Source organism: Phasianus colchicus, chromosome 1 (assembly GCF_987193195.1).
Source record: "Phasianus colchicus chromosome 1, bPhaCol1.hap1.1, whole genome shotgun sequence".
NCBI lineage: Eukaryota > Metazoa > Chordata > Aves > Galliformes > Phasianidae > Phasianus > Phasianus colchicus.
This window is the reverse complement of record NC_143436.1, coordinates 124,398,163-124,413,389: the sequence shown is the minus strand read 5'-3', so window position 1 is coordinate 124,413,389 and position 15,227 is coordinate 124,398,163. Positions and strand designations below refer to the sequence as shown.

General features: G+C 37.7%; 1 protein-coding gene across 2 annotated transcripts in view; it reads left to right on the top strand.

Annotated features, from left to right (window-relative positions):
- EGFL6 (EGF like domain multiple 6) overlaps positions 1–14,739 on the top strand; it is a 41,070-nt gene extending 26,331 nt beyond the window's left edge. For both annotated transcript variants that reach the window (XM_090125573.1, XM_031596086.2), the window contains 5 exons: positions 1,066–1,395; positions 8,963–9,043; positions 10,954–11,040; positions 12,685–12,950; positions 14,160–14,739. In XM_090125573.1, the coding sequence (XP_089981699.1) occupies positions 1,066–1,395; positions 8,963–9,043; positions 10,954–11,040; positions 12,685–12,950; positions 14,160–14,255 (860 nt within the window). In that variant the 3' untranslated portion in view covers positions 14,256–14,739. The remainder of the gene's footprint in view (positions 1–1,065; positions 1,396–8,962; positions 9,044–10,953; positions 11,041–12,684; positions 12,951–14,159) is intronic.
- The last annotated feature ends 488 nt before the right edge of the window (positions 14,740–15,227 follow it).

Genomic DNA, 15,227 nt, shown 5'->3' with positions numbered 1-15,227 from the left:
TCTGTCTGGATGTAGAGGATATTTGACTTCATTATACTCTGTTATGGAACAGAATGGGGAAAACCCACACATTCAGATCTGTGTCTTTTATTTTACAGATTTAAACAATTTTTGTTGACTTTTACTCCACTCTAAGTTTTTCAGTTCTCACCTATGTGTTTCTGAACAGGATCAGAAGTTTCAAGAAAATACAAGGCTGAATATTCTTTTAGTATTTGTCAGTCAAGAGGAATCATAAAATAGTAAAAATCTTAGGAATTTGTGTATCTACGTTCTAGTCCAACTTGCAATTTCAAGATAATAGTTTGGAATTCTTGGATGCGTCTCTGAAGTTTTAGTGCTTTATTCTTTAGAACTAAATGAAACTTGATGTATCATGTTGATATATCTCAAAATATGCTTTATTTTAGTGTTTTTCAGCCTGTAGTGAAAGGGATGTTAGGGCAGAGGACTTCACAGAAGATATCTAAGAAAAATTCTCACTGCTAGTAGGCTGACATTTGTTTTGTAAGGAATCACATCTGTGGACAATTTTTAGTAGTCCACAGAATGATGAGTTATTTTTTTCCTCCAAGCTCTTGTATATAAACGTAGAATATAAAGAGCTGTGGGGCCTGTGTTACACAAGAGGCCAAGTGATGTTGTAAGAGAGGATCACTTTTGTGTTTTCACTGTAACTCATGGTAAATTCTTTGCTATGAGAGCGGTGAGGTGCTGCCACAGCTGCCCAGGGAAGCTGTGGATGCCCCATCCCTGGAGGCACTCAAGGCCAGGTTGGATGGGGCTATGAGCAACCCAGTCTAATGGATCATGGGAGCTGGAACTAAATGGTCTTTAAAGCTGCTTTCCAACCCATACCCATTTGGTGCTTCTACGATTCTGAATCAGAGAGCTGTCTGTACAACAGAGGTAAATGCATACATAGTACAGTACAGAGGTGAACTTAAATCTCATGGTAGCTGTATGAGTCTCTGGGTATTATCAAGGACAATGTGGTGTCATTTATAAACATGTTTGCTGAATGATTCATTAGGTGAATATTTACTACTTTCTTCTGGTTTCTAGCTATCCCTGAAAAATCAGTGAAGGAAATTCCAAGAATCCCTGGAACAGCTAAGGACACAATTAAGAAACTTCTTGCACATAAAAACAGCGTGGAGAAGCATAAAGCAATTAAGAATGTGATCCCAGAAGCAGCCATGACACCAGCTTCTAAAACCCACTTGCAGTCACTGTACTATGAAGGCGGTTTTGATCTTGGTGGGAGTTACACTGTGGGAGAGAAAAGAACTGAAGTTACCATAGAAGAGGAAGTCGATGAGACAGATGAGGAAGAGAAGGAAGATTACGAGAATCAGATTGACCATGAGCAAAGCCTTAGAGGAGATGTCTTCTGTAAGTTTCTCAATTTTTATGAAATTAAATTTTATTTCTCAAGTTTTAATTTAAGTATATAGATGAACAAAATAGTCACCAGACATTATAGCTGTTCTATCCTAATTTACTTGTAGCAACTGAAAATCAATCTAATAGACCTACTGTGGGATTAAAACTAGCGAATCTCTCTTCTAGAGGAAGCTGTCTGCAGTCAGTGTTGACAGAAAAGAGTGTGTCATCCTGGCAGCACTCTTCCAGCTGTTGGAATCATAGAATCACAAGGCTGGAAAGGACCTACACAGCAGCTTACATATAGCTTTTCCCCATCTTCTTCACAGAAGCTCCAACAAAACAGGATATTTTGCTGTTTCATTACGCTTAAGTCAAGAACTAGCTTTAATTTGTGATAGACATATTCATCATTCAAATAGTGTATTATTCATAGGAAAAACATACACATTGGTGTCTTTTGTTTCAAATAATATAAAACATGCATTAAGTGCCATTGTTCTTTTGTGTCATTCCACCAGAAAAGTAGTGTTGTGAATCACAGAGGGTTTTTATCTCTTTTGTTTAGATGTGAGAGTTTATCTGAATGGGCTCTCTCACTCTTAAAACATCTGATGGTATTTGAGCATGCGTCCCACGTATCTCACTTAGTATCTGATATTAGTCATTAGAAAAGTCATTAGAAAAGATTGACATATTTTCTCAGTTGGATTTCATATGTTTCCTTTTAATTTCTATCTTGTATAGTATTCTCCTTATGATAGAGGGAGAATATTTTGTTACCACAAAGCTGGCCAAAATTTGGTGTAGGAATACAGGTGAAATATGTATCCTTGGAGATACTCGTATTTTGATAGATGGGTCTCAGATATCTCCTTATCAGCTGGTCAGCCTAAATAATTCTATGATTTTTTCTGTTCTTTCAATGTAGCATTTCAGTGTAGTACCAAAAATTGTGCTCTCTAGTGTGATTAGACCTGCATCCTAATCTTCAGGCTGTACTCAATCTCCATGTTTTGTGAAAGGTTTCTGGCTGATGGTGCCATGACTCCAAATCTGATGATCCCATACCTGGGGCACCACTCTTGCTCTGGCCAGCCACACTAGATACACCCTACCTCTTTACCCAGCCTTCCACTCTTGACAAGCTTATGTAGCTTTCTGTCCAGCTTCTAAGGATCCCTTCATAAATAATTTCCCTGAAAAAGCAGCAGGGGCAGAAGATGAAATCAAGTTGGGACTGAAGTTTTCACTGGATGGCAAAGCTACCCTTGAACCAGCCTCATCATACTGGTACTGCCAAATACATGTGAGAGTCTCAGACAAAAGAATTAGGCGACTTACCTCCATTGTCTCACAAGAAGCAATAAAGCCTAGGTCTTAACTAAATTAAGTAAATATGAATAAGTAATATTGTTATAAGTTACTGATACTTTTATTCAGAACTTGGTGCCATAAAGAACTGTGGGCTATTTCATTTCCTCAGGCAATACAGCCTGATGAAAATATCATAAAGTCAGCCCTCGTATCTCTTTCTGCCTTTCTGTGATAGATGGATTGGTGGGCAGAGGAAAGTAACTCAGACATTACATGCTTGGAAAGTCCAGGAAAAATTTGCCAGATATTGAAAACCTGAGTATGGTTTGATATTTTTTTCTAAGTATTTTTGGAATACTCGCTGCCACACTATGTGGAATGGATTCAATTCCAAGTTGCCAATGTCACTGAAGGCACATCAGGAAAATCCTTTGTCCACAGCAAAATCGAAGTCAAAATAATACACAAGAGAGTTCTGTCATGATGTTTGGTGAGATTCCTTCCTGAGGACTTTTTCAACCAAGCCAGGATATTTGAAACAGCTTTTTCTATGAAAGAGTCATTACAATTGACAGTGGTGGCTGTTGCTGTTATTGCTTGAAAATGTTAAAGATTGTGATTTATCTGATTTTGTTCCTCTATTCTCTTTGTTCTAGTCATATTTGACTGGAATTTGACATTAGAAATATAAGGAATTTGTTTGCTGAACCTGCTGGTGAGATGTTATTCTGCCAGGGAGCTCTGGAAGGAGATCCATGCGCTTCTTCATATGGGGTCACTACTGTGTCCTAGAAGTAGTTCATTAAGTATATGAACTTTGTTTTACTTATGACTTTCTGTTTTGATCCCAACTATGTGCATGACTTAACATGTTGTTCCATTTACATTTTTCTTTCAAGTCGAGCTGTGCTTATTAACTGTTTCCTTCCCTTTTAAATTTCCTTGAGCCTCTTGATCCTCATTACTGTACTAACATGTACATCCACTTAACTGATCGAACATTTGGCTTTAAAATGATTTTCATTGTTAATGTTATTGAATGATCTCTGGAGTATGAGATTATATCAGATTTACAGCTGGTAATTTTACGCATCCTTTTTTCTTCCTCCTCTGCTGATGTCTACTCAGCAACAATTCCCTTACTACCACATTAAGTTCCTCTGTGTAATCCCCTGAAGTACTCATTCTGCATCTGCCTTTTGTATTATTAATATCTGTGTTGTATGTCTTCCAGGAAAAGGAGTCAATTAGGAAAAATTGATAGGTCACATTTTTCAGAGATCCTAATTATTACTTTTAAATGTATGCACTGCTTTATCACAGTACCTTTACTACCTCTGAAATATATGGGCAGCCACAGAAAACTGCTGTAGGGAAAAAAGGAATTAATATATAAAGATTTAAATTATTAAAATAGGCCACGTACAATAGGATGTTTATGAAAACTACTCATCACAGTTTTTTAAAAAATGCAGTAGTTAAAGATAGCAAAAATAAAGCCCTAACATTGAAGAAATGTCAAAATTATTGTTAGTTGTGAAAACACTTTTTCTTCTTATCTTCTTATATTTTGTGATACGTTCTTTAATGGATTTTAATGAGTGTTTTCCATGGGGTCTTTGCCTTGTTCAATGTGAAAGAAGTATCTTTTACAGTGCAAGGGGTGGTTCAATATACATAGCTGGGTGTTATTTATCACAGCAATTGCAGATGCACAGAAAATGAGGCAGGAACTGCAGGGAAGGGGGGAAAAAATTGTCATTTCAGGTTCTGAGTTATGTTTGTTCCTTTCCTTATTTTCTGTGTCTGATTTTCTGCCTAAGGTCTGATTTCCAGAAATGATAAACACCCTCAACTACAGCTATTAACTCAGTAGAAACTGCTTTTATACAGTGATATAAAATGCAATGGGCGTTGAAATGTCAAGTCCCAGATTCTGGGTATGCACACCATGATATGTGAACAAAACAACTACTGGACTCACTAAAAGTCACATGAAAATTAATACATTAATATTTGTAAAGCCCAAACATATAATCTAGCCAGCTGTGTTAACTACCAAGCTCCTTCCTTTGATAGCACCAAGAATGGTAAGGTTTTGGCTTCCTTGTATATTCAGTAATAATATAAGTGGGCTGCTTTCCTTATGCATTCTAGACTCTTAATTCTGAACAAGAGAACTCTCCAATAACCAAGGTGTTTGCTTTTAATATCATTCTTTTCTGATAATTAGACCACTGTGTGAGCAAATAATGCTCAGGCTGCAGCTCAGTCTGAAGCTATAGACAAAAGGCTCCAAAGATGTCAGGCATCTGGCAGATATAATTCTTTCAGAGGACGATGGGTAGCAGAAATGTAGCATATTCCTTTCAGTCTGACAGTGATCTATTGTGTATACAGGAAACCACTCTATATTTTACTATCTCTTATATTCTGATAGATTTCTTTTACAGTGCCCGCTCCAGTTTTGGGGGTGGAAGTTGTTTTCGAGTTGTTTTTTAGAGTTTTTGTTTATTTGTTTTCATTGAGCTCTGCCCATCAGAGAGCAGTGTCAGAGTGACAGCAAAAACCTTTTTTCTGGGAGTTCCTGCATGCCGCAGTTTTAGACACTTTGGGATTGTATGTGTGAGAATTACTGACAGTGAGTTGCTTCTCCCAGGTATGGTGCTGTTTCTATATGTAGACTAATTAGGCTACTTAGGCAAAAACAAGCATAGACATTTTCCAGGGATTGGAAAAATCAGAACAGTCATAACAAGAAACAAAAATACACCACAGTCCCCACAATTAACTCCTTAAAATGTGTGGGTGCCTGTATTCTGCTATTTATCTGTTCTTCCAATACTGTTGTCTCAAGAAGAGGCTGATACTGATTGTTCTGATGTTGCTGGTGATTTATAAGAAGTGCAGACCCACAGCAGGAATACAAAAATAAATTAAAGCTTTAAGGATAGCACATGATTACTGCAGAAATTAGAAAATAACTTTCAAGCTATAAACCAAACGGTATTTCTTTTCAGACAAAATGCTATTTCCAGGAGTTTAAAATGCAATTTATGTAATCTTAAATGCAGTAGCTGGCAAAGCAGAAAGGTGAAACCAAGTGCACATAAAGGAAAATCTATCAGGGATTTTAGTAAGGTCCTTTAGCACACGATTCACTTACCAATGGTGTTCTTTTTCTGAGGCATGCCCATAAAATAGTATTCCACAGATCTATTCTACTCATTGGGTATGTGGGTTTTTTGTTTTTTAACTTTGGGTCCTTTAGTATTGTATCTTCTTCAGATGTGCTCCTGCAGACTTCCTGTTGCTTTTGTGATCTCTTTATCCCTTATTTGACTTGTAGAAAGACTTGAGAATCTATGTAAATGATACTTTGCAGGTGGACCTGTGCTCACTCCAAGTGAGTGCAAGCCAGCTCCAAACAAAAAGCCATGTAGTCCAAGTTGCTGAACTGGTAAATTGGTCGTGTTTGGCTACATAGGTACCTCTGAAGACTAGGGTATTAGTTCTCTTTGTCACTAATTCCTGCCTATAAGATCAACACATCTTACCTCATAAGAGTATACTGGTGGCACCAGACCTTAAGAATGTGTAGTACCCTAAAGAAAAGAATTTTATATATAACTGCAGATAATATAACAACTAGTGCTGCAGATACGTAGGTTTGTAGATGCCAATACTGCAGTAATAAGGGATGAACTCTGCTGTACCAGAAGTGGGCCTTATGTGAGCTTTTGTTGGAGACTGTATTCTTAGGGATCAAGATATTAAGACTTTCTAGGAAGGCCTGTATTTCTGCAAGCACCACTGGATAGCAGAAGAGATTAAAAGAACAAGCCTGACTCCTGCCTAATACTTAGTATGGAACAGACTTGGGATTCTGGTTATGTCCAGTGATGGCTCTATGTCAAATGTAGGCACCTTCCAAGAAATGAGGATTCTTGAAAGCCTTTCTGTAAGCTGAAGCATAGAGTTTCTCATAATCCACTAGTGATATCTTCCAGTAAGTGGAGAACTTGGCTGTAATGTCTGACACTGAAAGCAAAAAATAGATTTGGATACAAAATTCGACCTTTTTATGTACATGATGGTTATTCACTGGAAGCATTTGCAGTATAGCTACACCTGCATGTGTATCCCTCAAGTATAATTCAGTAACTCTGTAAATAAATCTTCCTGGCAGCTGCTATCTTCTATTAAATTTCTCCACACTTTCAAGAACTTTTCACATTTTAACAGCTTTCTTCATTTTGGCAAGGGTTTTCATAGCCTGAGCCTCTTTCACAAAATACGAGGCCAAGTTTATGGCATGATATTAAACTTGACAACTAAATTCTATGTGCCTGTTCCTAAATGAATATATATAGAGACATAGATTAATTTGGAGAAAGATATATTAGTCTTTGCCTTAAGTAAGAATATTATCTAGGTGATGTAAGCAGTGTTCTGGGTGAGGAGAAAGCTGCAAGGGCAACAAGAGGGAACAAGCTCCTGGCAGTTCATCAGAAAGTTTGTAAGATCACAGGAGTCTCCTTTCTTGGCTCAGTTGGCCCCTTTGGAACAGCCTCCAGGGCCTCTTCATTGCTGTGTGTTTTGTCTGGTGTACATAAAGAAAAATTTTTGAGTTTTGAAGGAGAAGAAAAGAAATGGCATATTCCTTATGGTACTGGGAGACTCTGGTTTGCAGTGGGTTGTAAACGTGTTCTTAATAGTGAGCATGTGCTTACAGCTTCAAGCATGTTGGAGTATTCTGATGAGAATCTGTAGGTAAGTGGAACTCGTGGAACAAACTGGATTCTGAACTCTTGTCTGAGAAAAAAACAACAGGCATACATTTGAAGTTCATGACTTTTAAAATACTTGGCATCTGCAACTTCCTGAAGGCATGACTAATAAGGCACCGAGTAGGGAAATGTAATTTTGATTTCTGTAGCTCCTATCACCTGGCACTGCTGAGGAAACCTAAGCTTTTTCTTGGTGCTGCTGCCCATGTGGTGTGTCTGAAAAGTCAACTTCCTTATGCTGGGTTTTTGTAAGCACTTTTTGTAAGCGGTAATCCAAAGGATCCTCCCTCTCTCCTCTAAAGTGGGACATCTTAGCTCTTCTTTTTTCATGGGTATATATGTATATATTGCATATACATATATATGTATCTGCATATGCATTTGCAAAGGATAGAGTCCTCTGCCAGATGTCTGGCCATCACCTTGTTTGTGATTAGTTAATTACACAGACACCACACAAAGAATTTGAGACCATTGGCTTTAGTTCTAGTGTGCACTTCTCTAGTTGCCACTTAGAGTAATACAAAAGAAGCTTAACCACAGAACTTCAAAAGTACTTAGGCCCCCAGCTGATAGTCCATGGAAAATAAGAGTTTGCAAGCTTTGTAGTTTATCAGACCTAAGACGTTTTGCCTTCCTCTCTCAGGCTGTTGCTAAAAAAAAGCACTTCTTGAATAAGTACTTCCTTTAGGCCAATACTGTAGAGAATGCACCTGACATTTATTACTGCTGCACTGACTCTTCCAGTTTGGCACGGGACAAGTCAACTATTTTTTACAAAAGAGCTTTCTACAGAGTTTCTGCCAAGCCTGATAACTGAAACGACAGCCTGTGCTTGCCAGCTGTGGCAAGGAGGGTGAGGAAGAGCAGAGCGATTGCCATGCCTTTCCTTCCCAACAGGAAGACGAGCTGATAAAGCCTGCATGTGCCTGCATGAGCTGATGAGGTCTGCGTATGCCTCAGGAGAAAGTACAGCTTCAGAAAAATAATCTCCTGGAGTTCCCATTTCATCAGCACAGTGTGGGTCTCTGATTCCCCAGATTTATGGCTTTTACAAAGCCTCCCACATTATCCATTTTTTGAGTTTCCTGTTTGTTGCCAAGCGTTCACATCGTTGTCTTCATCATCTCTTGCAGTTCAAGTACTTCAGCTGGTACCTGAAATTTTGTAAGCAAGGGAACAGATCATCATGCTGAAAAAAGAACACATGCAAAGTTCTTTGACTTTGTGAACCTTGCAGCTGAATTGCCTACATTTTAGAAAGCACAGTGCTGAGGGAATTTGTAATTTGAACAAAGTATTACTATTCAGTGTTAGTATCTAGCCAGGGTTAGGAAAGTAAGTTTGATGGAAATTTGAAAACCACATCCATTGAATTACTTAAATGAATGATTGTAATTGGTATAGAGAATAAAGTTCTGCTTTCTGTTCCTGTTACGATTTGGCACTTGAGAAGTTGTTTTCACCAGTTCCCCAGGGTAAAGAAGCAGCTGCCTTTGGCCCTCTCCTGGCACAAAGAAAAGTTTCGATGACAAGACAAGAGCATGAAGGTAGATTCTTTTTATTCTGTAATATTTATTTTATCGTATATTATGTGTTTTATTGAGAATCTGTATCAGCCTTAGCTGAACCAGTTAAAGGTCTTTAAAATACAACAAAAGCTTAGTGAGATGGTATATGGCCAAATCATTTCACCAGTTTCAATGAGAAAACCTGGTTTTGTGTCCTTTTCTAAACATATGTTAGCTCTTTCCCCACATGGAAATTTAATTTGCAAGTGAATTTCACTTCTTTTTTTTTTCAGGAAAAAATGAACTCATATTGGTATCTACAAAATTAAATCATGTTAGAGAAATGTTGCATAGCACGTAACCATATCCCAGTGCCTTTCAGCCATTTTTTATTGGGTCTCATCCTAATTTCAGTTTCCCTTGAAAATGGCTGAATAAATATTTATCCTTTAACAGCCTGTCTATAAATTCATGATAGCTCCCAGTTCATCAGTAAGTTCTGTGGATATCAGAGTAAGATAATTCTTTGGGTTTTTTTTCACATTAAAAATTGTTGTAAAATCAGTTGTCAGCATACAAGGCTCAAAACCAGTCAATTTATGCATGCAAGTTAAACTTTGGCCATGACCTAGGAAACGCTTCACAATTTCCAAACAGAAAACTGCACTGCCTTCTGGTAACTATGACAGACTGCAGTGTATCTCAGGTCAAAGCAGAGTGCATGAACAGATCAGGGGGCACTTTCACCCTCTCTCCTGATGGGAAACAGTTTCTCTGTGATGCAGCAGCTTGATTTTAAGTTGTGTAGCCTTTATTAGATAGGCAAAGATAGCAAGAAGCTAAAAAATGGCTTTGGAGAATCATGAGAGCCAAGGAAAAAAGCAAAATCCAAGAGGGGAAACGTTGAGCTAATGCACTTATTCGACAACAGCATTCTTCTGTGGAGTTAACAGCTAAGTGAGCAGGGGATTAAATGTTAGGATTCACTGTATCTGAGATTCATTTTAGGACAAGGTTGGTTTCAATAGAATGCAATGGGGAAGTACTTCCCAGACTTTTTAAAAAAATGCAAATATGATGGCTGACATTCAGTGTAAGATAATGTTTTTTCTTCTCCAATTCAGAGAGCAGTAGGTTTGGAAACAAGACTTGAATTTATGTAAAGATGCTCTTTAAGTGCTGTATACCACCCTTCTCTGTCTCATGGTAAAATCCATGCAAAGAACCAGAAGGAATTCTTCTTTCTAAGGAGATTCAGATGGCTGACATATTAATCTGATTTGTCATGCTAACATTGCATGGTTCATATTTTTTCTTATCCATAAATATATTTACATTTTCATTTACACAGTCATGAAGGCTGTGGTATGCTCTGGATGACACTTTTTTTTTTGCAGTGTGCTCTAAAGGTCGACATATTTGGGTTGCTCCCAACTCCATATGATATGAGCATTCAGTGTGAAGCAACAGGTTCCTCTCATGAGAAGCCAGCTTCTTTTTTTTAATGGCAAAAACTAAAGCTTGAGCATCTCAGCTGATGCAACTACAGCAGTGTAATTGCACATATGGAGAAGAGTGGAGCTTGAAAATTTGCAGGCCCCAAGGCATTTATGGTGTTCAAATTAAAAACCAACATCTCAAACTACACCTGGAAATCAGCAGGCGTGCAGTATACAGAAGTCATAGCATATAAAATCATGGGAGACTGGCAGTAAAAAGACACAGTAGGTTTTGCTGTGAGTTAAGGAAAGAATTGCTAAATAAATTCAAATGTTTTGCTTCTTTTGCAAATTAATCTAGGTCAACACTGTCTGAATTGAAATTGGGGATAATTTTAGAATGATCTATACACTTACAAGTAGGTGAATAAAGAGCAAATTGTTTGTATCAGTACTTAAGATGTAATGCTTCTCTTATCTGTGTGTTTCTATTGCCAATTTTTTTTCTAGTTGACTGCAGTTTCAGTCGAGGAGTCTGCGACTGGAAACAAGATACAAACGATGACTTTGACTGGAATCCTGCTGATCGAGACAGAGGTATTTATTTAAATATCTATTCCCTAGCTCAGCTGTGATGTCTTATCCTCTCCAAAAAAAGGGGGGAAAGTGGAGTGGAAAATAGAATCAAGAATTAATTAAGGCAGCAGAGAAGGCTGAGAGTGGAAGTTGCTTTTCCAGTGGCAATTGCTACTTAGCAGTATATTTCAATACAAATGAATCAAAAGATGAGAAGAAGGATTTGAATATAAGAATTGCAAGTTGCAAAACAATTGAAACCTTATTAGTTACACATTGTGTCTCTCCAAGGCTGGTAGGATATTTAACCAATCTACCATTTAGATGGTTGCAGGAATGTTGTCACTTACATGGTTTAGACATAGAACTGTGATAATTGTGCCTGGCCTTCTACAATGGAGTGGTGATGTCATCTACCTGGACTCCTGCTTGGCCTTTGACACAGTCCCTGACAACATTCCTACCAGTAAATTGGAGGGATATAAGTTTGACAGATTGGCTGTTAGATAGACGAAGAATTGGCTGGAGCCTGTGTCTGAAGAGTTACAGTCAGCACTTCAGTGTCCAAATGGAAATCTGCAACAAGTTGTTCAGCCTGGAGAAGAGAAGGCTCTGGGGAGACTTCATCGCAGCCTTTCAGTATTTAGAAGGGGGACTGAAAAAAAGATGAGGAGGGCTTCTTATCAGGGAGTATAGTGATAGGACAAGACACAGTGAATTTAAACTAAAATATTTAGATTGGATATAAGGAAGAAATTTTTCATGATGAGGTGGTGAGGCACTGGCACAGGCTACCCAGGGAAGCTGTGGATGCCCCATCCACGGCTGATCTAGTAAAAGGTGTCTTTCCCATGGTATGGAGGTTAGAACTAGGTGATCTCTGATGGTCTTTTCCAACCCAAACCATTCTGTGATTCTATGATCTTCCCTTGTGAGGAAACATTGCAGAAGATGTTACAGTAGAACCAGTGGATAATGTTGTTCCAGTTCCAACATACACATTCTCTCTCTCTTCTTTCAGAGTCTTTCCATCTCAGTCTTTCTTTGCTAATCCTCTCCTGCTCCTTATATTTCCTTTTCCCAGTACCTTTCTCTTTCCTGCAGATTTCAGGAAGCCCTTACCATGTCCTCACTTCATTTTCACAACCAAAGTTCTGCTGATTATGTCTATTTATGGACCCAGTTCTTTTATCCCTTTATCCCTTTGTGTGTCACCTCTCATTCTGTTGTTCTTCCAGGATTTAAGGAATAAACTGTTGGTTCCTTTATGAGTTTGTCATCACTGCAGAGGAGAGTGCAGAGCGCATTGAGCTAGCTCAAGTGCTAGAAATGGTCTGACCAGAGAGGCACAGCACCATGTTTCAGGCTATTGCATTTGAAAAACTGAGATGATTTTGCCTTTGATATATACAGAAAATTGCAATGCAAGAAAGAATGACTGTAATTGCCAGTGAAATATGAACTCATCTCCTTTCTAAAGTGATCTGACTTCCAATAGTGAAAGCTTATTCTTTGAGAATTAGACTTCCTGCTGCTTTTCTCCAGTCCGATTTTAAATTATTTGAGTAACAGAGCTTCGACTTATTTTCTTAGCGAAATTGCTTTCAATTTACTAATAAATAGTACAAGTCCATTAAAGTTTCATTTTCCATTTTTTGTTACAAGGTGATGGATACTACATGGCTGTTCCAGCCTTTGTGGGTCACAAGAAGGATATGGGCCGCTTAAAACTTCTCCTGACCGACCTCAAACCAAAGAGCACCTACTGCTTGATTTTCAGTTATCGGCTCGCTGGCGAAAGAGTGGGAAAACTTCGAGTGTTCGTGGCCAACAAAAGAACAGCTCCTGTCTGGGAGCAGGACAAGGGAAAAGATGAAAGGTGGCAAACGGGAAAAGTAGAAATATTGCAGGGTACTGAAACAACTAACAGTGTAAGTCTAACGCAATTTATAACCTAACTACTATACCCAACACAACAAGTTTTTTCCTAATCCTCAAATGTTCCACCAGCTCTTTTACAGGCATCGTATGCTTGCAACTGAAAGCTGTTTTGAAATGGAGGAGGATAGATTTTAGAAGGCTGAGAAGTTGTATGATTGTAATTTCGTAACTGAATTACTCCAGTTTGCTAGGACACTGATGCCAAATAATTCCATCATTTTGTAAAAACTTCATCAGATCTCTAATTATCACAAACTATCAGAATCTCTGTTTATTATTTCATGCAACAGGAGGCATAAGTATATGCTTAGAAAAATGAAAATTATCTCTGTTTCATAGAAAATGATGCTCTCAAGCCATACTCATATAGATTATTAGTGCAACAAGAGACATCATTTATAATCAAGGTTGGGCAGTCACCACAGATGCAGGGTATGTTTCGCCAGCAGAGAACACAGTGAGTGCCCCGATACTTCTCTGAAAACTGCCACAATAAGGGCTTCAGCAAGTTTCTTCTTGAAATTCTAGAGCCTGATTTTCATTTATATGACTGAATGTTTTCAGTGCAGGGCAAAGGGTTATATGTACAATTGAATACTGGAAGCATAAAGGAAATTGAAGTCCTTTTTTGAAGTTTTTTACACTGACAGAAAGACATGGAGGAACTCTTATGTAAATAAGAGTCAGTCTATAAAATAAAACTCCAGACACTCTATTGATAAAAATGAATCTACTATGCGTGTGTAGTACTGCAATTATAATTAATAGCCTACTATATATACAAGTAGAAATAGATGTATTTACCAGATATATAACCTAATACTAAGGATCCGAATAGATGGAAAATGAACAATTGTAATGTCTCCCAAGAAAAGGAGGGCACTAATATCACATAAAGTAATAATGTCACATTATTACAATGGGATTTCACTCAATTTGCATTTTCTTTGTACAATGAAAATAAGCAATCCTATTAAATGAATCCATTTAGTACTGTAAATCTGTACAGAGGATTATCAGTCTAGTTCAAATAATATATAAAAATTCTAAAAGCTGCAGGGATTTGAGTCAATAAGTCTTTCCTGAATTGTAATTAAACATTCCTCAGATATAGCATTAAAACTATTTAACTTTAAGAGTCACTAAATGGTTGGATAAACTACATTTTTACTGTTAATACATCTCTTTTCTTGTGACAGATCACCTTTGAATCAGAACGTGGGAAGGGCAAAACTGGAGAAATTGGAGTGGACAATGTTATACTAGTTCCTGGTCTATGCCCAGAAGACACCTGAGAATGGATATTTTGAGTGTTCTGGATTTAGCCCTATTTTCAATACTTGCCTTGCTAGTAGTGTGTTTTTAATCTTTTCATTATAAAAAAATGAAAACATAAATTTAAAAACTGTACCTTGAACTGAGTGCAGCAATGCAAATGGGAACTGATGTGCAAGATGCAGAGCACACTTTTTTATGAGTTAGATCTAATACATGCTTTGAATATAGCACTACTATATTTTAACATTCAAGGTTAGGGTTTCTGAGGCATTAAAATATTTGTCCAGCTTTTTTACAAATCCTGTATGCTTTCATTCCTTGAAGCTCTTTTCAAGGCTATTCTTAAGTTGTCTATTGCATTTCTACTTCACAAGAACACAAAGTAGTATTTAAGAGGATGCTACTACTTCTGGTGATGTAATTTTAACTTCTCACTTAGTATGTAGATATTAAATTTATTTTAAAAAAATAAGAAGAATGAGGAGGTTTTTTTTAAGTGGACTCATATCTTTGAGGAATATTTTAATTGCTAATAAAATATGCAAAATATCCTCTTTGTCATCAGTGTCTTTAAGTCACACAAATCACTATTAGAAATGATCCACTTTTTTTTCGTAAGTGTTTCATATGCATCACCTGGGGATGATGTTACCAACTGGTACTGAAAAAAGTAAAGAAACCTCACACTACGTACTGACCTTCAGGAGCAGACAAGTTCCTACTGGATTACAGACCTTCTTTACTGCACAGAAGCATGAAATAACCATTTTCATTTTCCAGTAGACAGGATGGTTTAGTGGCCTCACAGTAAGGCTCATTCTTACACAATCAAGAAATATGTATCTTTTTTGCAAGTCCTTTCGTGTTCTTCAGACTTCAGCAAAATGGACAGAGATTGCCTGCCATTCCCAGGAATGCAGAGGGAAGCAGACTCTTCTCCCACAAAGTAGAAGCTGATATCTTGCCACTCTCTGCCACACATGCCTATG